The 25,342-nt window shown below is 37.5% G+C and overlaps 1 protein-coding gene across 7 annotated transcripts; it reads left to right on the top strand.

Moving 5' to 3' along the window:
• The first annotated feature begins 66 nt into the window (after positions 1 to 66).
• ZNF146 (zinc finger protein 146) lies at positions 67 to 25,039 on the top strand. Of its 7 annotated transcripts, none has more exons than XM_025854555.2 (3): positions 67 to 205; positions 9,654 to 9,887; positions 21,967 to 25,039. In XM_025854555.2, the coding sequence occupies exon 3, from the start codon at positions 22,758 to 22,760 to the stop codon at positions 23,634 to 23,636; it is 879 nt and encodes a 292-aa protein (XP_025710340.1). In that variant the 5' UTR covers positions 67 to 205; positions 9,654 to 9,887; positions 21,967 to 22,757; the 3' UTR covers positions 23,637 to 25,039. The 7 variants fall into 7 exon arrangements, with proteins under 7 accessions (XP_025710340.1, XP_025710344.1, XP_025710343.1 ...); XM_025854559.2 differs by lacking the exon at positions 67 to 205 and adding an exon at positions 292 to 380 and having other exon boundaries at positions 22,629 to 25,039; XM_025854558.2 differs by lacking the exon at positions 67 to 205 and adding an exon at positions 292 to 380 and having other exon boundaries at positions 21,970 to 25,039.
• Positions 25,040 to 25,342: the final 303 nt, after the last annotated feature.

Genomic DNA, 25,342 nt, shown 5'->3' with positions numbered 1-25,342 from the left:
CGGGGGAGCTTCAAAGACGAAGTCCCTGCTCCAAACCTCCCACCAGGCTTGAGCTGATTTTCTTCTAAAGCAGGACGACTCACCCTGAGAGCCCCATAATCACTGGAAGAGGCAGCCAAGTTCGTGTGGGACAGAGAGCTGACCAGCAAAGCCTTAAGGGAAATGTAGTTCAAGGCCGGAAAAGCGGCGTTGCTGTTGACAGAAGGTAATCAAATACCAGCCTGGGCCGGGCCACGGTGACCGTGCGGGCCGCGTCGCGGAGACTTCTGGGAGTGCTCGCTCGCCCTCGGAGTGCGCAGGCGCAGCGCGCCGAGTGGACATTTTGGTCTTTGTCCGCGGGTCAGTCCGGCCCCTGGGTCCACGTGGCGCGAAAGTAGGAGGTGGGATGTGGGCGTCTTGGGCCGGTCGGGTCGGGGAGGTTGAAGGGGAGGATTCTGGATCTGTTGGGGCGCGGTGCGGGGATGAGGAGTGGGTTTAAGAGCTTCTGGCCTACATGTGGGGTGGGGGTGGGGGTTTCTGAGGAGGGTTCGAGCGTGTGTGACCCTGAGTTTGTACGTAAGTTTGGATGTCGGAATTATTGAGTGAGAAACTGTGGGTGCAGGATTGTGTATGGCTGCATCTGAGAGGAAGATGTAGGAGACTAGCATTGAGGTAATAATATCTGAGCCGCACTTCCCTTGTCGAAAGTGCTGATAATAACGGTGCCATCTTCGTGGAGTGTTTTTTATTTGACTATTTGAAGGGGGAAAAAGCTACGTGATAAATGATTTAAAAGTGAATTTTTATATCAAAACATTTACTTTTAATTGGAGTAGAATGCAGATCACCGTGGTTTCTTCTTTTTTAAGCAAGCAAGACTATTTCGAAGGCACTTTTTGTTCGTGGGGGAGCTTGAGACGATCTCAGATCTCCTGATCTTCAGGGTATTTTAATAGGGCTGCTGCTAAGTCCTAGATTAAATGCCGACGTTGCACTTTGAGCAACAGCGTCATATAGCACAGAAAACCCAGGATTAGAGTCAAGGGTTTGGAGTTCTAGGTTAGGCACGGTTATCCTCGTTCTTTGAAGAAAATTTAGTTGTTGCAATGTTTATTTATTAGTCTGACCTAGTTTCTAGATGTCTGACTCCTAAATGAATCGAGGTATTTCCAAGCTGAATGGATTTTGTGAAGTAATAAAGACCGTTACTCCTGTCTACAAAGATGCTTTTTTTAAGGAATCCCACAGTCATCCCAACAGAATCTTAAATAATAAGAGTTAGAGTAATTGGGTACCAATTTAATATTTACAAATCAACAGTCTCCAAATAAACAACAGCCAGTTAGAACACATAATAGAAGAAAACTATTTACAATAGCAATAAAAAAATGAGAAACAGTATGCAAAACTATTAGAAAAGAAATTTAAAACGTGCTGAGTGTTATTCACATATTAATTAGATACACCATGTTTTTAATAGGAATACGTCATAAAGAAGCGTGTGCAAATAAATTTATTAATTCAGTGTGATCGTAATAAAAGTACAGTTTTTGGGGGAGAGCGGGGTAATTAGATAAACTGATTATGCACTTCATATGGAAGAATAAGCTAGAATAGCCAGTAAAACTGTGAAAAAGAAAAGCAGTTGGGTGTTGGGAGGTGGGAGGCCAGCGCTAATGTTTTTTTGTTTGTTTAGTTTTTTGTTTTTCAATTCCAGTATAGTTAACATACAGCATTATATGTTTCAGGTGTACAATATAGTAATTTAACAACTGTATATATTATTCAGTGCTCATCAAGACAAGTGTACTCTTAATCCCTTTCAGTTGTTTCACCCATCCCCCTACCCACCCACTTCCCCTCTGGTAACCATCTGTTTGTTCGCTGTAGTTAAGTCTGTTTTTTTTGGTTTGTGTCTTTTTTTTTTCCTTTGTTCGTTTGTTTTGTTTCTTAAATTCCACATCAGTGAAATCATATGGTATTCTGTCTTTGACTTATTCGCTTAGCATTATACTCTCTAGATCCATCCATCTAGTGGTAACGTATTTTAAAATATAAATACTTAGAAATTAAAATTGTATTGGTGTTAGCATGAAGCAGGCAACATCTATAATTACAAATGTATTTTCTTTTTGGTGTGGCTATTTCACATCTGGTTATTAATCCTGCAAATGTACCTGCATTTGCATGAAATGATACAGGTATGAGGTTGCTCATTGCAGGTATAGGTAAAGATTAGCCATCACTAGGAGATTCGTTGAATAAAATTAGGTCCATCTATACACAGAATAATACACAAGTCTACAAAAGAATGAGGAGGAAGCTTTTTGTATATTGACTCTGAAATAATTCTAAAATGTATTGTTCAGTGAAAAAAGCAAGATGCCAAATGTATGGTATGCTTCATTTGAAGTAAGAAGAGGCAGAAATAATATATGTTTGAGTACAAAAGATAGGCAAGAAACTGATAAAAGTGGCTATCTGTTTGGGGTGGTGGTACCGGGATAGGTAGGGCAAAGGCAGATAGCTTTTTTTTTTTTTTAAAGATTTTATTTATTTGAGAGAGAGTGATTCATGCGTGGGGGTTGGGGGGCAGAGGGAGAGGGAGAAGCAGACTCCCTGCTGAGCAGGGAGCTCAATGGGGGGGAGGGGGGGCTCCATCCCAGGACCCTGGGATCATGACCTGAGCCACCCAGGTGCCCGGACAAATAACTTTTTATGTTGGTTTTCTAAGTATATGAATTTAGTATTTAAAAGTTAAAGGTTTTTTTTGTTTGTTTGTTTGTTTTTAAGGAGGACATAGGCCATGGAGCCAGACTACCGTTAACTCAGAAGTCTGCCACGTTGTACCTGGATGTACTTAAACCTATGCCTGTTTCTCATTTACTAATAGAGAGAAAATAATAGTATCTAATTCATGGGGTGGTTGGTTGTGCAGATTAAGGAGTTCTAAGTTCTAAAGAATAGTGCCTGGTATGTAGTAAGTACTTGATAAATGATAAATAGCAGTATTATTAGTATCTGCAAAATAATAGTTCCTTAGAAATAGTACAGCCATTTGTACTATTTCTGGTAGATATTTCTGAAAGATTCATATATATATAGATGTTCTTTTTTTATTTCCATGTTTAAACTTTTTTTTTGACATTTCCTTTTATAACTGGAATGAGGAAGTTAGATTTCTGTGTTCAAGTTACATTCATCTTTAGAAACCCATCATTATCTTTTTCATGAAAATGTTCTTTGATTTCTGTGGTTACTTTCTCATGGTTGTAATTCAGAACCTCTGATCATGTTTTTTAAAAATCCCAATTGTTTTTTTTGTTGTTGTTTTTTTCTTTCAAAGATTTTATTTATTTATTTGACAGAGACAAAGCAAGAGAAGGAACATAAGCAGGGGGAGTGGGAGAGAGAGAAGCAGGCCTCCCGCTGAGCATAAAAATCCCAATTGTGACTGACTTTTGGCCAGAGTACATCAGAGATGATCTTCAAATTGCATAACATCAGGAGAGACATCAGTAGTGATTATATTTTTCCCTTTTTGACCAAAATGAAATCTTTATGATTTACTTTGGTACCATATGAATGTTCATTCCCCATTGATTTAATGGATGGTTTCAACACTGATAAATAATCCTTGGCTAAATCAGCTTCTTTAAGGGTTGGAAAGTGGTGATTTCCTAGTTTTTAAAATTCCTTTTACATTTATTTGATTGCAAACCTCAGATTGTTTCAAATTTTTCTGACTTGTAAGCATCATTATAAAGTTGTGTTCTAGTAACTAAAACTAATTTTCTTTCTGATACTCATATTACCACAGTTTTAGCTGGTGGACATTCCTCCAGTCTGACTCCTAGTTCATTTTGACTTGCTGCTGTTTAATTTGAAAACTTTCTTGCACTCCAGGCCCATCTTCTGTCTTCCCTCTTAGCCTTCGAATTTGCCATTTCTCCCAAGGAGCTCTGGTTCCTTTTATTGGAGAATGGTATTAGAGCCTAAGATCTGGGTGCTGATGTTCTCTCATTGCTGCCCCAGTAATTTTGTTTCAAGGCATTTTGGTGATAGAGCTAGAAAATCCATTTTAAAAAAATCATGAGGTCATATAAGTATTTCTAATTTGATTTAAATTTTATGATATTTTTATCTAATTATTAGCTCCTAATTGTATTTCATAGTAAAAATTTTGAAACATGTTCACATAAATGCTTATTTTCTTTGTTTTATCTTTCAATATAAGGAAAGTGGTTTCACAGTAACATTACTGGTATTAATAGTAACCATGAACATACTTTATCATAGGAAAAATTTGTTTGTAGCTATTTTGTCCTTAGAGTGCATCCCACTAAAGATGTATAGTCAATTCTCTGTTCTAAAGTCTAAATCCTTTCTTTAGGGAACTTTGTTACTCAAGTTAATGTACAGTTGGGAATCCAACTATACATTGTGTGTGTGTATATTTATATATAAACAATATTTGTTTCAATTTGTTTTCAAGTTCAGGGACTGCTTGTTAAAAAATGAATTTGATTCTTTAAAGACTAACTAATGGGGGCACCTGGCTGGCTCAGTTGGTAGAGCATGCAGGTCTTTATCTCGGGGTTGTGAGTTCAAGCCCCACATTGAGTATCGTGATCACTTTTAAAAAATTTAAAAATCTTAAAAAAAACAAAAACAACACATTTTTAAAAATGAAAAGAAACTATATATTTATGTGATACAACAACAAAAGAAATAAAACTCACAGTGATACCTCATCTCATTCTGCTTCCCTCACCCAAACCATTCTTTGTCCCAACCAAGTATAGTTTCTTTCCATGTGTCCTGGAGATCTCCTTAATCAATATTACTATTTTTTTCTTTTTAACTGCTATATAAATAAGATGCCATTGTGTGTGTTTACCATAGTTGATTCAGTTGTTGGACTTCTGTTGTTGGACATTTGGGTTGTTTTCAATCTTTTGCTGTTACTAATTGCAGTAATGAATAATTTTTTACCTTTGTCATTTTGGACTTACGCAGGAGTATCTCTAAAGTAGATTGCCGTAAGTGGAATTGCCCATATAGCTAGGTACTTAACACTCTACTAGCAGTGTACAAGAGCACCTTCTCTGCTAGAATCTTACCATTAGAGTATAGTGTTACTATTTTTTTTTTTTTTGCCAAAGGCATAAGTGAAAATTAGTATCTCAATGTAGGTGTTATTTACATCTCTTATGAGGGAGGTTGATTATCTTCCATATGTTTAAGGGCTTCATGTATTTATCTGGGAACTATCTGTTCATATCCTTCTCATTTTTCTGTGGGGTTCCCATTTTCTTCTAGTAGCTGTACATTAGAAAAGTTAGCCCAAGTGAAATGAGTTGCAATTTTTTTTCAAGTTTAAAAAATTTGTTTTGACGTTCATTTTTCTTTTTTATATTTAAAAATTTGTTTAAATTTGACCCTGAGATCATGACCTGAGCCAAAATCAAGAGTCAGACACTCAACTGACTGAGCCACCCAGGGGCCCCCTTGCTTATTTTCCTTTTTTTAAAAAGATTTTATTTATTTATTTGAGAGAAAGAGAGACCATGGTTAGGCAAAGAGGCAGGCAGAGGGAGAGGGAGAAGTAGGCTCTCCGCTGAGCAAGGAGCCTGATGCGGGGCTTGATCCCAGGACCCTGGGTTCATGACCTGAGCCGAAGGCAGCCGCTTCACCGACTGAGCCACCCAGGTGCCCCGCTTACTTATTTTTCTATGTAAACTTTAGAGTTAACCTGTCTGGTTCTCGGGGGAAAAAGCTTATTTTTATTGGTATTGCACTAAATTTATACAATAACTTAGGAGAAAGGGACATTAGATCTTTATGATGTTAAATACTGTCCATGTACATGATATGTATTTTATTTATATGTTCCAGTTTCCTTTTGGGTCCTCTGGAGTGGTTAAATTTTTTTTCATACAGGTTTTAGACCTTCTTACTAAGTTTATTTCTAGGTACTTTATCTTTTGTATTGCTGTTTTACAACAGTGTCATTTGTTGTGGTATATGAGAAAGTCGTTGATTATCTATAAATTAATTTTATTTCCAGCTTAACTTACTGAATTATTGCTTATAATTATATAATACTTGAGACAGCATCCTTATTTTTATTAGAATGTTTTGTTTTTGCATTGGATAAGATGTTGACTTCTGTGGTCAGATATAGATTATGATTACCTATATATACATGCTGCCTGCAACTCTGGGCATGTGAGTAGAAACAAAAAGTTTAAGGCTGAAGCTACCACTGTGCCTCAGATGAAACAACCAGGAAAGATCACATTAATCAAGGAAAACAAAAATCCCCCCAAACTCTAACACTGCAGTCTTTAAAAAAAAAATCAGGCAGAACAAAATAAGATGTCCATTCTTGTTTTTTTTTTTTTTTAAGATTTATTTCTAAGTAATTTCTACACCCAGCATGGGGCTCGAACTCAGAACCTTGAAATCAAGAGTCACATGCTCTACCGACTGAGCTAGCCGGGCACCCCAAGATGTCCATTCTTACTTTGTTTTCTTTTCATTCCCTCCTTTTGAGTGACCTTTTTTTCACTCAGTTTCTCTATCATTGTATTCTTTTTTTTGTAATTTCAAGTTTTTATTTAAATTCCACTTAACATATAATATAATATTAGTTTCAGAAGTAGAATTTAGTGGGCACCTGGGTGGCTCAGTTGGTTAAGCGACTGCCTTCGGCTCAGGTCATGATCCTGGAGTCCCGGGATCGAGTCCCACATCGGGATCCCTGCTCAGCAGGGAGTCTGCCTTTCCCTCTGACCCTCTTCCCTCTCGTGCTCTCTATCTCTCATTCTCTCTCTCTCAAATAAATAAATAAAATCTTTAAAAAAAAAAAAAGAAGTAGAATTTAGTGATTCATCACTTAACCTATAACACCCAGTGCACATCACAACAAATGCCCTCCTTAATACCCATTTAACCCACCTCCCCTCTAGCGACCCTCAGTTTATTCTCTATAGTTAAGAGTCTGTTTTTATCATTGTGTTCTTTATATTGCTTTCCTTGCTTCTTAAAGTTCTAAAAATTCATTTTGTTTTCATTTCTTTCTTTGTTGCAGTATTTTTCATGTGAGTTTACTCAGCTGTTTGAAAGTTGTGCCGTTTGCTTTCACTGTTTTTCTTGTAGTATCTTTGTATGGATACAGACAAATTATTTTGTTTACTCATATTTGCATGAGATAGATTTTTTGAGACCATTTTCAGGAAAAAGGAAACATAATAGCATTCTGTGCTTCAGAGTTCATGTGCCTCTTCTAGAGTTTAAAGCAAAGGAGTTGAAGCCGACTTCTATCTCCATCTCCCTGTTTTCCCCTAATTCTTCACAGTACTTGGCCTTCCAGAATGATACATTCACTTTTAGAAGTTACTGAATCTGGGGACACCCTACTCCCAAGTACTTTTTAAGCATACTCCTGCTTTCCCCTCAGTTCTTTTCTGTTTAATCTAGGTCTTGTTTTATTAGATCCCTTTTAGGTGAGGCCTACTCATTCAGTAAAGAAATATTAGCTGCACGAATCTGAGCTTTTTAAGTTCTTGGAATCCTTCAAAGCATTCCCAGTTCTTCCTGGGCTTCTTTGCAACTTCCTGTTTAGGCCACTTGTGGGTCTGCCTTTGGTACCTGGAGTTTGGGAGGGATTTTTTGGTCCTAGTTTTGTTGTTCATTATTAGACTCAGTTGCAACAGTTCTCACTCACTGTCATTCTGAGAATGAATATTTGCTAATTATTTCTGAGACCTGTTATTTCAAAGACTGCTCACCATTATGTGGCCTTTCTTGTTGTGCCTGCCATACGGTTGTGGTCCCTGCACCATGTCTACTATTTTGGGTGTTTGGGGCTACACTTAATATAATTTAGAGTGAATGTATTCTCTCTGCTAGTTTTACAAAAGATAATAGAGTGTGTATTAGCTGCCCACCACCCCCATTATTCTTGATATTTTGTATAGTTTTCAGAAGAAGTACTTGAAAGATTCAAAACTAAGCAGCCACCATGCTCCTTTGAAACCTTTCCTTGCCTCTTTGACTGTTGGGTGTTCCTAGGATTCTGTCCTTGATTATCTTCTTCATTACTGTGTATATTCTCTAAGCAGCCACAGGCACATTCCACCTATGTCTTCAGCAGCACTGATATTCTCACAGCTGATAAATTCCCATTTCCTTCCTGGGCTTCCTAGGCCTATTCTGAGCTTCTTACGTATATGTGCAGTTGCCTAATGGATATATCTGCCTGCATGTTACTCAGAAACCTGACACTCTGGATGTCCAGAATATCAAACTTGATCTCCTTTCCCCTGCAGAGTGTCTTCAGCCAACTCACTTTCTCCTATTTCTGTGTACATTACTGTTTAAATTATGTTCTAAGCCCTCCATCTCTGCCACACCCCAGCACAAAAATTGGTGACCAAGCTTTTTCAACATACATAGTAGATAGTGTATATATGTATAAGTAGTAACTCAAGTTTTTAGGATTTTGCTTTTTTTTATATGATTTCAACTTTATAGAAAAGTTGGATTAGTTCAGAAAGTCCCATATATCCGTTACCCAAATTTACCATTTACGTTTTGGTTTTTTGCTTTATTTTTCCTTCTTTCTTTGTCCAAATATTTGTGTGCATAATTTTTTTTAACCATTTGAGACTAAGTTGAATACATTCTTCCTTTATAAGTATTTCAGCATGAATTTTCTAAGAACAAGGACATTGTTTTTCATAACCATAGTGTAACCAGAATCAGAAAAAATTTTTTTTTAAAGGTTTTATTTATTTATTTGACAGAGAGACAGCAAGAGCAGGAACACAAGCGTGGAACACATCATGACCTGAGCCGAAGGCAGATGCTCAATGACTGAGCCACCCAGGCGCCCCAGAATAGGAAAGTTTTTAACATTGACACATTGGTATTATTTAATACAAAATCCATATTCAAATTTTGTCAGTTGTCCCAATAATGTCCTTAAAAAAATTTTTTTTTAAGGATTTTATTCATTTGTTTGACAGAGACACAGCGAGAGAGGGAATTCCACAAGCAGGGGGAGTGGGAGAGGGAGAAGCAGGTTTCCCATGGAGCAGGGAGCCTGATGCGGGGCTTGATCCCAGAACCGTGGGATCATGACCTGAGCCGAAGGCAGATGCTTAACGACTGAGCCACCCAGGCGCCCCTACAGGACATTTCTAATACATAGTTTAATCAGATTATAATACAAAGTAAATGTTAGTACTCCAGGAAAACTTTTTGCAACTTTATTCCTGAATACTGTGAGAACAATTTCTTATGCATTGTATCCTGGTGACTTAGTTCTGATAGGCCTCCACTACTCTTGTCATAGATGTGAGTATTAAATTCATCCAGGAATAAGGGCCATGGTTAAAATCCACTCAGGAACCTATGTAGGAATGTGGTGGTACAGAACAGTAGCAACCAGTAATGTAAGGTATGAACAGCTTTCCTATGTAAGTGAAATTCTGAGAAATAATTCTCTCTTTTTTACCCCATTTCTCGATGTGTGGAAACTTAAATGGTTTAATGGGTATGGCTTTGAAATTCAGGTTTCAGATAGTCTTAGTCCCTTTGCTTATTATAATTGTGTGTGATTTAATTTCTAAGGCAAAAGGTCATTACTTTGTTCTTTTTCACAGGACCGCTTCCTTGTGTACCTGGAAACTGCCCCTGCCTCATCATTCAGAAGGCCTGGAGGCCCCAGGGCTCAGCCTGAGTTCTAGGATGGTACTTCGGCCCCCAGCATTAACATTCTAGTGCTGTGTCATTTCCCCAAAAGCAGGTTATAAACTGACCAAACTGTATGTGATCCTCTGTTGAGTAAGAAGACAGTCTGGATGGTGGAGAACAAAGTGGAGAGGAAATTTGTTCAGGTGAGTGAATGGCAAGGCAGGTCACAGTTGTTCAGGCAGCACTGATACCTTTGAAATACTCAGGGATGTTTTCTTATAGTCCCTAGACTTGGAGTATTTACTTGGTATGAATTCTTTAGATACCTGAATTACATTTACAGTCATCATTTTTTCTGCTTCAGTACTGTATTATTTAATCAGATTTTTTAGATGCCCCTCTTATCTCCATTCTGGCTGTCAGCACTTCACACTTTATTTGTATTACCTCAGTGTGATTGTTCTCCGTTTCATTCATACCTTCAGTCTCATACCTCCCAATGTGTATAGACTTTTTTCCTCATGCATTGTCTTTTATAGGTCTTAAGTCTATATATTGTCTGACATTTAGGTTCCTTTTTATTACTTGCCACCTTCTTTCATTCTTTCAGTGGTTAAATGCCTCTGAGTTACGTTTTACATCTGTAATCATGCTTTCTCTTGTCTTCTTATCCCACCTTCTCCCCCATTACACATCAACCAAGCCTCCCTTTCTCTTCCACCCCCATATCCCTCTTTCAGAAGTTGTTGCCTTAGCAATCAGTTCTGCCCTTTTCTGCTGTATGTGCATATAAATGTTACAAGTCTGTGCTTGGTTTTTAATATAATAACATGAGCTTGTAAAATTGTTGAACATCGAGGTGTACAGTGAAAAAGTCTCTTAACTCTTACTTCAGTCCTATAGATTTTTTTTAAAGATGGCAGTCATTTTTAAGAGTTTCACATGTAGCCTTCTTGAGGTAGTCTGTGAATAAACCAGGATATGTTATATATCTATGCTGTAAATATGAATATATACGTATGTAAGCCCTCACTTTTCCTTTTCATATAAATGGTAGTATGTATTCTGTTGGGTCCATAGTTGTTTTTGGTTTTTTTTGTTTTCTGGGAGAGACTCTTATCAACACATTTTATTTGACCTGTCTCCTATTTATGGACATTTAGGTTGTTTCCAGATGTCTGCTTTTGAATACATAAGTGCATATATACTTATTTATATTGCTTCGCAGAGGTAGTGTAGATACAACTATATAGTAATTTATCCTAAGTGGAAATTCTGAGTCAAAGTTATGTTTATTTATAGACTTGACAGAAATAAGCATGTTCTCAAAAGTAGTAAACCAATTTACATTTCTCCCGACATGGTATATTCATATAGTTGACAAGCATTTATTGAATGATATTATTAGGTACCATTTCAGTTACTAAGGAGATGTCGTTGATTAAAGTTTTCAAAAATTCCTTCCTCCTGAGGAAGACGTGCTGTGAGTAAATAAGTAAAAATATATATTCTATCAGATGATGGTAGTGCTCTGGAGAAAAATTAAAGCAAGGAAAACCAGCATAGAGAAGGCCAGTTGGTGGTTATAATCTTAAGTCAGTTGATCAGGGAAGGGTCTCACTAAAAGCATGACATTTGAAAAAAAGATGTGAGGCATGTAGTATTTGATGGAAGAGCATTCAGCCAGAAGGAACAAAAAGTGTTAAAAGCCCTGAGGCTGGAGCTTGCTGTTTTAGAAATATTGATCAGGGCAGAGTAGGCTGGCGCACAGTGAGCACAAAGGACAAAGAACAGGTTTGGTTAGATAACAGGCCAAATCAGAGACTTTGGCCTTTATTTTGAGTGATTTGGGAGACCATCAAAGGGTTTTGAGCAGAGATATGATAAGATCAGAATTATATTTTGGCTGCTGTATAGAAAATAAGGTATAGGAGGCCAAGGCTAGGAGATTAATCAGAGGCTATTGCAGTAATCTAGGTAAGAAAATGGTAGTCGTTGAGCTAGTGACAAGTCAGATTCTTAAGATATTTTATTTTTTTAAAGATTTTATTTATTTGAGAGAGAAAGCAAGAGAGAGAGAGAGAGAGAGAGCACGAACGGGGGAGGGGCAGAGGGAGAGAGAGAAACAGGGAGCCTGATGTGGGGCTCCATCTCAGGACCCTGGGATCATGACCTGAGCTGGAGGCAGACACTGAGCCACCCAAGTGCCCCAGATTCTTAAGATATTTTGAAGAAATGGCTGACAGGATTGGCTGATAGATCGAGTTATTTTTATTTATTTATTTTAGGTTGTATTGTTTATAAGAGGAAGAGGAATCACACTGATAACTCCAGGGTTTTAACTAGAAGAGAAGGAGTTAACATTTCCTGAGATAGGAAGACTTCAGGGATTTTGGGAGATAGATCAAGAGGTTTGTTTTGGACTTGTTGATTGTGACATGTCTACTGATCATTTAAGTGCATATTCATATAGGCAGTTAGATATACAAGTCAGGAATTTAGGGAGATAGAGAGTTGTGACCTTCTGTTTTGCCGGACTAATAATAAGCTGCTTTATTTACTGATGGTGTCTCTGTATTTCCTTGCTCGGTCCTACTTTCCCTACCATTTAGGGATGCTGGTGGGTCCCCCGAGTCTTCTGTATCCAGCCTACATTCCTGGATTCTGTTATTAAAGACAAGAAGGTGATGATTTGGCCCCTGAGGCTGTGCCTTATGTTTTCGGAGCGCATTGTGCCTGAGAACTCTTCCTAAAAACAGCAATGGCAGCTGCCTGCTAACAATCCTCATAAGACGTTAGAATTATAGCTACTTCCTACTCTTCTCAACAATGCAGTTTTCCCTTTTTTTTCCCCTATTTTTCTTTATCCTTCACAGATGTGAAAAGTGGGCAGAGATGTTATTTTACCATTTTAGAAGAAAGAATCTATTTATGTCATGTGAGTCACCCCTGTAGGAATTCTTTTGCACTTCTGCTTGATTGGTGCCTTGACCTGAGATACTGCTCTATCTTTCTAAGTGTTTTCTTATCTTTTGCTTTTATTTTTTTTCTCTTTTTCCTCTTACTGGAGGTGGTTCCTAGAGCACTGCATTCTGCCTTTCCTCTTTTTCTTTATAAATTAAATCCCAGAGACTCATTTTTTAAAAAGATTTTATTTATTTGAGAGAGAGTATGTGTGCGCCTGCGTGCAAGTGGGGAGGAGCAGAGGGAGAGGGAGAAAGAATCTGAAGCGGACTCCATGCTCAGTGCGGAGCCTATCCCACAACCCGTGAGATCATGACCAGAGCTGAAACCAAGAGCTGGATGCTTAACCGACTGAGCCACCCAGGCCCCCCAACACCCATTTATTCTGAAGTTAGAAGTAACTCTATAGTATCAGTTTTTATTTTTCCGGCCTTTCTGTCTTGCCCACCATAATTTTACCTGTTTATAGGATACAACTGTCTGATTTGTTTCATTCTTTTTGTATCACTGAAGTCTTTAATATTACCCAAATTGGAGATTTCAGCTCATTATTTTCAGGTCCAGAGAGATTACCTAAAACCAATTTCATATTATGTCTGGATTATTTATTTTCTCATGATCCTTGAGATATGGTCAGCCAAGGCTTTAAAAATATATACTTTAATCTTATCAAGAGAAGACATATTAACTAACCATGAATATAAATGTGAACATATTTTCTTTATGAAATTCTTTGAATCTTGGCTTTTGATTACAAATTGTTCTACCTATTCAGGTCTACTTACCATTTAAACATGTTCCTCTTTTATTGATCTCCCCTTTGACCATCCTGTTTCACATTTTCATGGAAATTCAAAAGTCCTGAGTAAGTTGTCTTACATGTTTTTATATTTTGGTATCTGGAGTCTATATTATAACCTGTTGAAAAGAAGGCCCATGTTCTGTCTCCCGTTTTGATTAAATATGAGATACTTATTAACCTATGAATTGTGGAAGGATTGTTATTGATCAATTCTTCTTTTTCAGTTTTTTATCTATGAACATTTTCAGATTTAAAATCTGAAAGATTACACAGCATTCTCCCATATACCCACTATGTAGATTCAATACTTATTTTCCTATGTCTGTTTTATACGTGTCTGTCTCTCTGTATGCATATTTGTATGTGCTGAAACGTCATGACACCTCACCTCTAAAAAATTAAGTATGCATTGTCTAAAAATAATGGCATCACTCTACATAACCAAAATATCATTACTCCTTAGATGGATTAGCTATAATGCCCTAATATGTAATAATTAGTCCATATTTAGATTCCTCATTTATATCCAAAATACTTTTATAGCTTTAAAAAAAAATTAAAAAAAATTTTTTTAAACTATACCCAGTGTGGAGTACAGCTTTTTTGTAAAATTCCAGAATCCAGTCAAGGTTTAGACTTTGGATTTGGTTGTTGTCTTTTTAGTCTTTAAAATCTAAATTGTTCTCTCTCTTCCTTTTTTCTCCCATGGTATTGCCCTGGCATTTAAAAAATTTCTGCTGTCAGCCATTCAAAGAAAAGAGAAGAGTGACTAATACAATCCAGCTTCTCAGGTTATAGTTAGGATGTTAAGACAGCTATATACAAATTTGGTTTAAAGATCCTTAGTATGAAACATTTTAGGAAAAGTGAATCTGATTGTAATTTAGAAGTTCAGGGAAGGTTGTTCATAAGTAAGAGACAAGATTGGAGAAATCTTTTTAGGACCTTGTTATTGGAGCTGCTCTCAGGAGGTTCTGTAGATTCTAAGATGGTCAGAAAATTGGAGGGGTCAAGTTAAGCCAAAGAAGGACATGAGGAACATAATATGCATAATTCTGATTCACTGATTGCATAATTAATAAGCTTGACAGGCTCTTCTTCAGGTCTGGTGAATTTCTTTAAAATCTGTTCAGAATGCTCTTCTTCCAGATACCTGTAAGGATCACTTTCTTCTTTTATGTCTTGAATCTTGCCTTCTCAGAGGCCACTCTATCTAAAATTAAAACTCTACCCTTCTCTGATCTTTTTTCCATAGCACTTACAGCTTTTTAAGAAACCATCTCCTTTATTTATCTATCCACTAGAGTGTAATCTTGAGGACAGCTAATTTTGTCAGTTTTGGTCAATATTGTTTATCCCTAGAGCTTAGAAGTGTGCTATGCACAGGGTAAGGAAAGAAGGTATTTATTGAATGAGTAATGAGAAATGTTTTGAGTAGCAGTTCTCAGACTTCCACTTTTTTTTTATGATAGCTTTATTGAGATATAATTCACATAACATAAAATGCATCCTTTTAGAGTGTACAATTCAGTGGTTTTTAGTATATTCCCGAGTTGCACAACCATTACCACTAATTCCAGAACATTTTCATCCCCACAAAAGGAAACTTAGTACCCATTAGCAATCACCTTTATATTCTTAAAACTTGAGGACCACCTGGATTTTAAAAATTTTCATAACAAGTAAAAGATCTGTATGTATGGTGACAGATGTAAACTAGACTTGTGATCATTTTGCAGTATATACGAATAACGAATCCTTATGTCGTACACCTGAACCTAAAGAACGTATGATGTTATATCAATTATACCTCAATTTCAAAAGGTAAAAAGAAAAAATAGTTAATGGTAGGGGCCCCTGGATGGCTTTTTAAAAAAATAGTTAATGGTAAATTTTATGTTCTGTGTTTTACCACAATGGAATATATAAACAAACATGAGGACCTTTTGATTTATGTGGACTTTAGTGATATTTGCCTTATTTAAAAGAAAAATTGAGAAACTTTAAAAAATGTATTAAAAAATAATAATCCCATTACTTGTAAACTTAAATTATATATTTTTTAATTAAATATTTTATTTATCTGACAGAGAGTGGGAACAAAAGCAGGGGGAGTGAGAGAGGGAGAAGCAGGCTTCCCACTGAGCAGGGAGCCTGATGTGGGGCTCGATCCCAGGACCCTGGGATCATGACCTGAGCCGAAGGCAGATGCTTAACGACTGAGCCACCCAGGAGCCCCTTAAATTATATTTCATTCTTTTTTTTTTTTAAGATTTTATTTATTTATTTGACAGAGAGAGACACAGCGAGAGAGGGAACACAAGCAGGGGGAGTGGGAGAGGGAGAAGCAGGCTTCCCGCTGAGCAGGGAGCCCGATGTGGGGCTCGATCCCAGGACCCTGGGATCATGACCTGAGCCAAAGGCAGATGCTTAACGACTGAGTCATACAGGCTCCCCAAAATTATATTTCTTAATAAAAATAATTTTCCAGGGACACCTGGGTGGCTCAGTCAGTTAAGTGTCTGCCTTCGGCTCAGGTCATGATCTCAGGGTCCTGGGATCAAGTCCCACATCAGGCTTTTTGTTTGGTGAGGAACCTGCTTCTCCCTCTGCCTGCCGCTCCCCCTGTTCATGCGCTCTCTCCCTCTCTCTCTGTCTCTCTCTGACAAATTTAAAAAAATAATTTTTCAAAATGAGAAAGTTTAGTGAGAAGAGTGGCAGTGTTTGTCATATCTGTATCTTTAATGTCTGGTTTAATAGAAGACAGCTAGATTTCTCATTTCTGCTGTTGTAACGTTATTTTGGTTGAAGTATATGAAAAAATTGTGACTTCACACAGATGTAGTTAGAAAGGGAGAAATATTTCAGTAGCCTTTTCAGATAGTTGTGGATATTCTTTGGTACTACATTAACACCTGATAAATAATTTTTTCAAAATTAGCTGCAATATAGAATTTGAAACTCTGTATTTTTTTGTTTTCTTAGGTAAAATATGTTGGTCTGTCTTAAAATTTGAGTGGGTCTCTTGCCAATGCATGACTTTTGAAACATCATGTATTGGTCAATTGAGTTATACAGATCTTTCAAATATTAACATATCAAAGTCTTTTAAGTATTGGGACATATCAATCTCATGGTGAAGGATACAGATTTTCCAAAATTTTAATTTTTGTTTGAAAACTCAAATTTTATCATTGGCCACAGGTACTGTCAGTTGTTTTCCTTGAAATGATTCTCACTTAGGGGTTCTGTCTCAAGAAAGTACCTGCCAAATAATACCCAAGTCTGAATAACCATAATTTGTAAGGCAGTCATTTATTAATTTATTCAAGTAAATCAGTAGTGCTCCATGAAAAAAGTGAGTAGTTTAGCTCACAACTTAAATGATTTAAGACATCTTTTTTGAGACAACTATTATCCTTTCATGTACAACAGAAGTATTTGTGTGGATGTATAGAATTTTATTTATTATACTTGTTTTCTTTCATGGAATTTATATTTGTCATACTTTTGTTTGCTTGGTTTTCTGTATTTAGTGCAGACTCCATAGAATAGTTAAAAGCCCTCTAAATACTAGTTTCCACATGGTCAAAGGCATTGAGAAATTTTTTTCCCCAGGGAGATATACCTGCAGAATTTTTGTCCTTCTGCTCTAGTCAGAACTGGCTGTGCTTTGACCTGATGGCTCTTATCTTGTAGTTTTTCATCAACGTTATCAAAGACTTTTTTTCATTGTTTTCCCTATGTTATATCCCCTTTCTTGGATTCTGTATCACCTTCTCTGTCTACTAATTTGGTGGAGCTCATCTAGTAGTATCCTGAGAGGAAAGGTGCATTGAGATAAATTTTTTTTAACATTTGCATATCTGAAAAATGCCTTTGTCCTATTAGATTGGCAGGCTAAGCTTAGAATTTTTCCTCAGAGTTTTGTCTTTTAGCTTCTCATGTTTCTGTTGAGAAATTTGCGACATTCTGATTCCTGTTCCTTTCGGCGATACATATCTACGTGTAGTTGGGTGATATATATGTGTGTGTGTGTGTACATATATAATAGTTTTTTTTTTATTTATGGCCTCTTTTTTCTTTTGAAATGTCATGGTGATACATGTAGGTATGCATCTTGTTTTCATCATGCAAGGTACTAAGTGTGCCCTTTAAGTCTAGAGATTCATGGCTTACAGGAGAGGAAGCTTTTTTTTGTTTTGTTTTTCTTTGAGTATTTCCTCTAATCAGTGTTCTTCTTTTGTTTTCTGGAACTTAACTTCACTCAGCTAGTATGTTACCTGGTTTATGCTCTGAATTTGTCTTTTAAAAAAATTTATTGGGGCGCCTGGGTGGCTCAGTTGGTTAAGCGACTGCCTTCAGCTCAGGTCATGATCCTGGAGTCCCGGGATCGAGTCCCGCATCGGGCTCCCTCCTCGGCGGGGAGTCTGCTTCTCCCTCGGACCCTCCCCCCTCTCATGCTCTCTCTCTCTATCTCATTCTCTCTCAAATAAATAAATAAAATCTTAAAAAAAAATTTATTGAGGGGGCGCCTGGGTGGCTCAGTCGTTAAGCGTCTGCCTTCGGCTCAGGTCATGATCCCAGGGTCCTGGGATCGAGCCCCACATCGGGCTCCCCGCTCCGCGGGAAGCCTGCTTCTCCCTCTCCCACTACCCCTGCTTGTGTTCCCTCTCTCACTGTGTCTCTCACTGTCGGATAAATAAAATCTTTAAAAAAAAAAAATATTGAGGTCTAATTCACCTACAACATTATATTAGTTTTAGATGTACAATATAATATTTTTTTCCCTAAGACTATTTAAATTCAAGCTAGTTAATATATAGTATATTATTAGTTTCAGGGGTAGAATTTAGTGATTCATCAGTTGCAAATAACACCCAGTCCTCATTAATCAGGTCCCCTCCTTAATGCCCATCGCCCAATTACCCCATCCCCCCACCCACTGCAACATAACTGATGCTTGTATATATTATGAAATGATCACTACAGTAACTCTAGTTAGCATCTGTCAACACACATGGTTAAAGAACTTTTTTTTCTTCCAGTGAGAACATTTAAGAACTACTCTCTAACAGCTTTCAAATATGCAATACGGTATTCCTAACTGTAGTTTCCATGCTGTACATTACATCCTCATGAATTATTTTATAATTGGTAATTGTACCTTTGACCCCTTTCACCCATTTTGCCCACACCCCAACCCCACCTCTGGCAACCATCAGTATGTTCTCTATCTATGAGCTTGGTTTGTTTAAGATTCCACATAGAAGGGCGCCTGGGTGGCTCAGTTGTTAACCATCTGCCTTCGGCTCAGGTCATGATCCCAGGGCCCTGGGATCAAGCCCCGCATTGGGCTCCCTGCTCGGCCAGGAGCCTGCTTCTCCCTCTCCCACTCTCTCTGCTTGTGTTCCCTCTCGCTCTCTCTCTCTGTCAAATAAATAAAATCTTTAAAAAAAAAAGATTCCACATATAAGTGAGATCATACATTAGTTGTCTTTTTCCTACTTCTTTCACTTACTGTAATATCCTCAAGTTCCATCCATGTTGTTGCAAATGGCAAGATTTCATTCTTTTTAATGGCTGAATAATACTCCATTGTATGTATGTACCATATTTTCTCTATTCATCTGTTGATGGACATTTAGATTGTTTCCATATCTTGGCTGTTGTAAATAATGCTGCAGTGAACATGGGGGCACATATATCTTTTTGACTTAATGTTTTCATTTTCTTTGGATGTATAACCAGAAGTGAATATGGTTAGTTCTATTTTTAATTTTTTTTAAAAGATTTTATTTATTCATTTGACAGAGACACAGCGAGAGAAGGAACAGAAGCAGGGGCGTGGGAGAGGGAGGAGGCTTCCCGCGGAGCAGGGAGCCTGATTTAGGGCTCGATCCCAGGACCCTGGGATCATGACCTGAGCTGAAGGCAGATGCTTAACGACTGAGCCACCCAGGTGCCCCTATTTTTAATTTTTTGAGTAACTGGCATTGAATTTGTTATCTTTTTTTTTTAATTTTATTTTTATTTTTATTTATTTTTTAAAGATTTTATTTGAGAGAGAGTGAGCAAGAGAGAGCAGGGTCAGAGGGAGAGGGAGAAGCATACTTCCTACTGAGCAGGGAGCCCAACGTGGGGTTTGACCCCAGGACCCTGGAATCATGACCTGAGCCAAAGGTAGACACTTAACTGACTGAGCCACCCCGGCGCCCCTAAGATTTTATTTTTAAGTAATCTCTGTACCCAACATGGGGCTCAAACTCAGAACCCCAAGATCAAGAGTCTCATGCTCCACCGACTGTGCCATCCAGGTGTCCCTGAATTTGTCTTTTTTAAAGCTTCTTCCGGGTCGCCTGGGTGGCTCAGTTGGTTGGGCAACTGCCTTCGGCTCGGGTCAGGATCCTGGAGTCCCGTTATCAAGTCCCATGTCAGGCTCCCTGCTCGACGGGGAGTCTGCTTCTCCCTCTGACCCTCCCCCCTCTCATGCTCTCTCTCTCTCTCTCTCTCAAATAAATAAATAAATAAAATCTTAAAAAAAAAAATTCTTCCGGGAAATACTTGTCACTTGGGCTTATATTTCATTGGCCAAACAGGTTAGCTGGCCATGCCTGAGTTTGCTGGGTGAAGTACTATAATCCTTCTCCAGTAAGATGACCCTGTTAATTAGTGAATAATACAGTCTAACTTCCCACTCCCCATCTTAATTTCTGAGGAACTTTTTGTTTCTTGCTTACAGAACTGGATTATTGTTTCACTGATAAATATCATCTGTCTGATTGGTTTTAGGTTTTGTTGTTATCTATTGTTCCTTACCTATATTCCTCAGACATTCTTATTTTTTCTTTTGATGTTGATCTGTCTTATTGGTAGGGGTTCCTCAAATGTGTGTGAAATATTGGCTGCAACCATATTTTAGACTGATCCACTAAAAGGTGATCACAAGTTCTTTCATGCCTGGTTGCTTCTAGTTATCTGGTAGGTTTCAGTGAATCAAAAATAGAATGCCATGGGGTGGGGTGCCTGGGTGGCACAGTTGGTTAAGTGTTTGACTCTTGGTTTTGGCTCAGCTCATGATCTCAGGGTCGTTAGATCGAGCCCCGTGTCAGGCTCTGTGCTCAGCAGGGAGTCTGCTTGAGATTCTGTCCCTCTCCCTGGGCCCCTCCCACTCATTCTCTCTCTCAAATAAATCTTAAAAAAAAAAAAAATGCCTGGCTGGCTCAGTTGGTGGGCGTGTGACTTTTGATCTCGGGGTTGTGAGTTCAGGCCCCATGTTGGGTGTAGAGATTACTTAAAAATAAAATCTTAAAAAAAAAGTTGGGGGGGGAATGCCTTATGACCAGGGTCTCCACAGAATGATTATACTGCTTTACTCACACAAACCCTGGTGTGTCCAGGTCCTTTGTTTTGACCAAAAAAAAAGAGAGTACAGGTGGCAGATAACATCTTGGAGGGGTATCTACTGAGGTTTTTCATGGGCTTTTCAGGTTTTTCAGAGAAGGAGCCTTTCATACCTGGCTCACAGGTATATATACCTGATGGCCAACCCTTTTTGGCATGAGCTACAGACTGTCCTGGAGGGCTCACCATGTTATGTACAGATTTAATCCCATTGATTTCAGTGTAGCACCTCTCCCTTGTCATCTATTACTGGATGTCCCTGAGCCTGGAGTTTCTCTGATTAAATTTCTGCAAAGAATAATTTCCATTTCATACAAAGGAGTGGTCCTACTGGGAGGGTAGTGCTCCAACTGCACTTTATATAATCTTTTTTTCAGCTACCATCCTTTATTCCTTCTTTTGAGGTACTTGATTCTCTTCATTTCCTTAGTCTTTCTGATATTTTGTGGCATCAATTGGTTTGACATTGGCATGTTCTGCAGTATCTTTATGTACTTAAACTTCCTCAGCTCTGCTGTGTTGAAAATCTTTTGTGTGCTCTTATGTTATCAGGAAATTTGTTAATGTCTGTGTGTATTGATGTCTCCAGTCCTGCCCATTTTTTCTTGTGAACTTCTACCATTTTCCCTTTTCTTGTCTTTACTTGGAGTTTTGGAAGGAAGCAGTTGTTGGTTAATTCCTTTCCTTTTCTTAGACATCCTGGGAGACTTTCTCAATTTTATGTCATCTTTTTATCCTACTTGTTAATTCCTCATTGTTGGTTACATTCAATTTGCTGAACTAAGAAATGGGAAAGGTTACTTTTCAAGAGTAATCCTTAAGCTCTGTGTGCCCATGAATGTTAATTTTCTATGCAGATATCCTCCACAAGCATTTCCTTCTCGAAAGTTATTTGGTGACATTGGTCATGAGGATTTTTTCATACTGTGAGGCGGACTTCCAGAGTTCATCCCAAAAGCACAATCCAAAATTTTATTATTAGTAATGGGAAAACTCATAAATAATGGTAACATAAAGCTAATATTATCGAGTGTTTACCATTTGTCAGCCACAGTACTAACCACTTTATACCTTAACTCCTTTAAATGATGATTCTTTGTACTCCGTTTTAGAAGAAGCCTGAGAAGATGATGAGCAGATAGAGAGGCAACAAGACTTGGGAAGGAAGTTGCATCCATCTCCAGTAAAGACTGAGGAAAAAAAAAAAAGCAGTGAATATAAGAAAATTGGAAAAATACTTTCTTTGATCTCAGACATTATATCTTTTAAGGGCAACATCTTTTTCAACTTACCTAGAAAGAATTTGAAACACAGTTTAGCTTATAATCACAAGGGAAGTTGTGTAGGAAAGAATCATCAACTTAATTTAGTTTGGAAATCCTGCCACAGCTTATTCTTTATGGTAATAACCCCCTTTGAGTGTAAGTCAGTGTGGAAATGCCTTCAGTTAAAAAAGTTTGAACCCCTTCTGAAAACAGAGCATTCATACTGGCGAGAAACCCTATGAATTTACTGAGTGTGGGAAAACTTTCACTCACGTCACACCTCATTAAATGTAGAAGTCAGGCTGGAGAGAAACCCTGTTCTAAGGAATACTGAGGAGCCTTTAGCTAGATGACAGATCTCATTGAGCAGAAGAAAATTTTTACTGGAGAGAAACCAGTGATAACAAAACCTCATTGAGCATTAGAAAATTTATACTTGGAGACAAAGCTTGTAATGTACTGTGTATTATAAAGTTTTCTCTTGAATTTTATCCCTTTACATTTGAAAGGTCATACACACAGAGAAGCCCTTCAAATGTAAGAAATGTGGAAATACCTTCAGCCAAAAGTAAATCCTCATTCATCAAAAAATTCATACTCGAGAGAAACCTTGTGAATGTGGGAAAGCTTCCATTCAGATGTCACACCTCAGTCAGCAGAGAATTTGTAGTGGGGAAAACCCCTTTGCCTGTAAGGTATGTGGGAAAGTCTTCAGCCACAAATCAAATCTCACCGAGCATGAGCATTTTCATAATAGAGAGAAACCTTTTGAATGTAATGAATGTGGAAAAGCCTTTAGCCAAAAACAGTATGTCATTAAACATCAGAACACCCATACTGGAGAGAAGCTTTTTGAATGTAATGAATGTGGAAAATCCTTCAGCCAGAAGGAAAACCTCCTTACCCATCAGAAAATTCACACTGGAGAGAAACCTTTTGAGTGTAAGGATTGTGGGAAAGCTTTCATTCAGAAGTCAAACCTCATCAGACACCAGAGAACTCACACGGGAGAGAAGCCTTTTGTATGTAAGGAGTGTGGAAAAACCTTCAGTGGCAAGTCTAACCTTACTGAGCATGAGAAAATTCATATTGGAGAGAAACCATTTAAATGTAGTGAATGTGGAACAGCCTTTGGCCAGAAGAAGTACCTCATAAAACATCAAAACATTCACACTGGAGAGAAACCCTATGAATGTAATGAATGTGGAAAAGCCTTCTCTCAACGAACATCACTTATTGTACATGTGAGAATTCATTCAGGTGATAAACCTTATGAATGCAATGTATGTGGAAAAGCCTTCTCTCAAAGTTCATCTCTTACTGTGCATGTGAGAAGCCATACAGGTGAGAAGCCCTATGGTTGTAATGAGTGTGGGAAAGCTTTCTCTCAGTTCTCAACCCTTGCTCTGCATTTGAGAATACACACAGGTAAGAAGCCTTATCAATGTAGTGAATGTGGGAAAGCTTTTAGCCAGAAGTCACACCACATTAGACATCAGAAAATTCATACTCATTAAAAACCCTGTAAATATCTTAAAAATTGGAAAGCGTTCATCAAGAATTTAAGCCTCGTAGCACATCAGAAATAATCATGCTCAAGGGAAATATCACAAATGAGGAAAACAAAAGCGATAAACGTCCTGGACACCAGGGAATATATACTGAAGAGAAAGACATTTGTATGATAAAAATCCTGCACCCAACAAAAAAGCTGATGGTGCAGGTAAGGCTGAAACTTTAGATGCATTTCCGCTAAAATTGGGAATGGAAAACATGCTTCTTATTGCTGTCTGCATAGATCTGGAGATGTTCACCAATAAATAAGTTGTAAGTATTGGAAAGGAAGAGACTTTTATATTGATTTAGCAGAACAGAAGAGATTCTGGAAATACCTATGCATTTATTAGAATTTAGAATATGATAGAAATGACAATGGGAGGTGAGAAGATAATGAGACTATGTGAACAATGATTTGGAGGTAATCTGTTCTCCAGGGAAAAAAAAACATGAACTATATACACCAAGGTAAGATACAAGAGGATAAAAGCAGGAATATGAAAAAGCTATATACTGAAATGGTTATGACCTTGGGAGTAGGGAAACATTCCTTATAACAAGTTCAAGAATACCTAGCAATTCTGAGTTTGTATGCTTAGGAAATATATACCAGTCTATTTACTGTGGCATGATTTGTAGTAGCCATAAGGTGGAAACAACTTAAATGCCCATCGGGAATAAAATGGAAAATACTTAATGATGAAATACTGTATATCTGTAAAATTTAACAAGTGAGATCAACATGTATTACAGATAAAGATCTCAAAAATAATGTTGAAGGGGGAAAATGAAGTTGCAGAATAACATATATTACAATGACATTTTTGTAAATTTTGAAACTTTTCTCACAAAATTCAGTACTATGTATTGGTAATGGATACATATATGTATGTATGTTTTTAAAATGTTTTTGAAATGGATTGGAAGATACAGACCAAACTCTTGATAGTGGTTGCTTGTGAAGAGTGGAGAAGGGAAAGGGGATGAGTGTGGGAGGGATGGGGTGGGGACTGTTAGAGGGGACTTCAATTTTATATATAAACATCCATTTCTCTTAAAAACTAAAAAGACTGCAAGTAAATATATCAAAATACTGGATAATTCTGGATTGTGGTATATGGATATCTTGTCTTATTTTTTGTACTTTTCTGTATTTTTAAATTTTCTCAAAATTAATAAGAATGGGGGTGAGGATGGGAACACTGTACCTGTAGAAATCATGTTCTAATGGATTCATTCCCAATCAAGTACTAAACTTTTTATAGAAAATATTTCTAAAATTTTATCAATGATGAGTGGGTGGACTTGCTCTCTATGTAATATGAAATTATCTATTTTATTAAAATTAAAAATGACAGCATAATTCAAATCTGTTTTATTTTTACATGTTGTGGTGTGCACTGTATGGTCTGTCTTTACATTTCTAACATTACTTTGCAACATAACACTTGAGCTTAGAAATTTTTAAGAACTTTTAGTTAAATAAGTGTACATGCACATACTTGATATAACTTGTCTTTTTCAGATAGACTGATTTTGGAATACCAATTTTGCTGTCCTATACATTTTCATGAGAACAGCTTAAGTTTTGGGGGAACCTGGGTGGCTCAGTTGGTTAAGCTTCCAACAATGATCTCAGCTCAGGTCTCCCCTCCCCCCTTAAGAT

The sequence above is a fragment of the Callorhinus ursinus genome, unplaced genomic scaffold (genome assembly GCF_003265705.2).
Source record: "Callorhinus ursinus isolate GAN/ISIS: 27379988/994484 unplaced genomic scaffold, GSC_fseal_2.0 scaffold61, whole genome shotgun sequence".
Classification (NCBI taxonomy): Eukaryota; Metazoa; Chordata; class Mammalia; order Carnivora; family Otariidae; genus Callorhinus; species Callorhinus ursinus.
This window is presented reverse-complemented; position numbering and strand designations above follow the sequence as displayed.